The sequence below is a fragment of the Geospiza fortis genome, unplaced genomic scaffold (genome assembly GCF_000277835.1).
Source record: "Geospiza fortis unplaced genomic scaffold, GeoFor_1.0 scaffold1873, whole genome shotgun sequence".
Classification (NCBI taxonomy): domain Eukaryota; kingdom Metazoa; phylum Chordata; class Aves; order Passeriformes; family Thraupidae; genus Geospiza; species Geospiza fortis.
Window position 1 is genome coordinate 18,913 of NW_005054856.1, and position 1,786 is coordinate 20,698.

General features: G+C 63.7%; 1 protein-coding gene across 1 annotated transcript in view; it reads left to right on the forward strand.

Moving 5' to 3' along the window:
- LOC102035659 (ETS translocation variant 3-like protein) overlaps positions 1–1,786 on the forward strand; it is a gene marked incomplete at its 5' end in the record, with an annotated part of 19,705 nt that overhangs the window by 16,191 nt on the left and 1,728 nt on the right. The window contains one exon of the mRNA XM_031065549.1: positions 819–917. Within this exon, the coding sequence (XP_030921409.1) occupies positions 819–917 (99 nt within the window). The remainder of the gene's footprint in view (positions 1–818; positions 918–1,786) is intronic.

The window sequence follows — 1,786 nt, forward strand, 5'->3', positions numbered from 1 at the left end:
TCTGTGGGCACTCTGTGGTCAGTCTGTGGGCACTCTGTGGGCACTCTGTGGTCAGTCTGTGGGCAGTCTGTGGGCACTCTGTGGTCAGTCTGTGGGCACTCTGTGGGCACTCTGTGGGCACTCAGTGGGCACTCTGTGGGCACTCTGCGGTCACTCTGCGGTCCCTCTGTGGGCACTCTGTGGGCACTCTGTGGGCACTCAGTGGTCACTCTGTGGGCACTCAGCGGTCACTCTGCGGGCACTCTGTGGGCACTCTGTGGTCACTCTGTGGGCACTCGGCGGGCACTCAGTGGTCACTCAGTGGGCACTCTGTGGGCACTCGGCGGGCACTCAGAGGTCACTCTGTGGGCACTCTGTGGGCACCTGGGGCCAGGGTGCGGGTCCAGATCTTCCTGGACTCTTGGAACTTTGGGATTTGGGATTTGGGGTCCCACAAGGGGGAATGGGGGGCTGGGGAGTCCGGGGTGGCCACAGGGCCTGGTGGTCAGGGCTGGACAGTGACCACAGGGGCAGGGCTGGACAGTGACCACGAGGCCCTGCAGGCCCTGGAACCGGGGGTTCCTCAGAGCCAAACCCAGAGTCCAGAGCCTCACTGCCTCCTCTTGCTCCTGTCCCTGTGTCCGTCTGTGTGTCCCTGTGTCCGTCTGTGTGTCCCCTGTGTCCCTGTGTCCGTGTCTCCCTGTCCCTGTGTCTGTCTGTGTGTCCCTGTGTCTGTCTGTCCTGTGTCTGTCCGTCTGTCCCTGTGTCTGTCTGTCCTGTGTCTGTCCGTGTGTCCCTGTGTCCGTCTGTCCTGTGTCTGTCCGTGTCCGCGTGTCCAGGGCTGGTGCAGCGCTGCGTGATCATCCAGCGGGACCAGCATGGCTTCGGCTTCACCGTCAGCGGCGACCGCGTGGTGCTCGTGCAGTCCGTGCGGCCCGGTGGGTGCGGGGACGGACACGGGGATGGACACGGGGACGGACATGGGGATGGACATGGGGATGGACACTGCTGGACACAGGGATGGACATGGGAATGGACACGGGGATGGACACGGGGACGGACATGGGGATGGACACGGGGATGGACACGGGGACGGACATGGGGATGGACATGGGGATGGACACTGCTGGACACAGGGATGGACATGGGAATGGACACGGGGATGGACACGGGGACGGACATGGGGATGGACACGGGGATGGACACGGGGACGGACATGGGGATGGACATGGGGATGGACACTGCTGGACACAGGGATGGACATGGGAATGGACACGGGGATGGACACGGGGACGGACATGGGGATGGACACGGGGATGGACACGGGGACGGACATGGGGATGGACATGGGGATGGACACTGCTGGACACAGGGATGGACATGGGAATGGACACGGGGATGGACACGGGGACGGACATGGGGATGGACACGGGGATGGACACGGGGACGGACATGGGGATGGACATGGGGATGGACACTGCTGGACACAGGGATGGACATGGGAATGGACACGGGGATGGACACGGGGACGGACATGGGGATGGACACGGGGATGGACACGGGGACGGACATGGGGATGGACATGGGGATGGACACTGCTGGACACAGGGATGGACATGGGAATGGACACGGGGATGGACACGGGGACGGACATGGGGATGGACACGGGGATGGACACGGGGACGGACATGGGGATGGACATGGGGATGGACACGGGGATGGACACGGGGATGGACACGGGGATGGACACTGCTGGACACGGGGATGGACAGGGGGATGGACACGGGGATGGACACGGGGATGGACA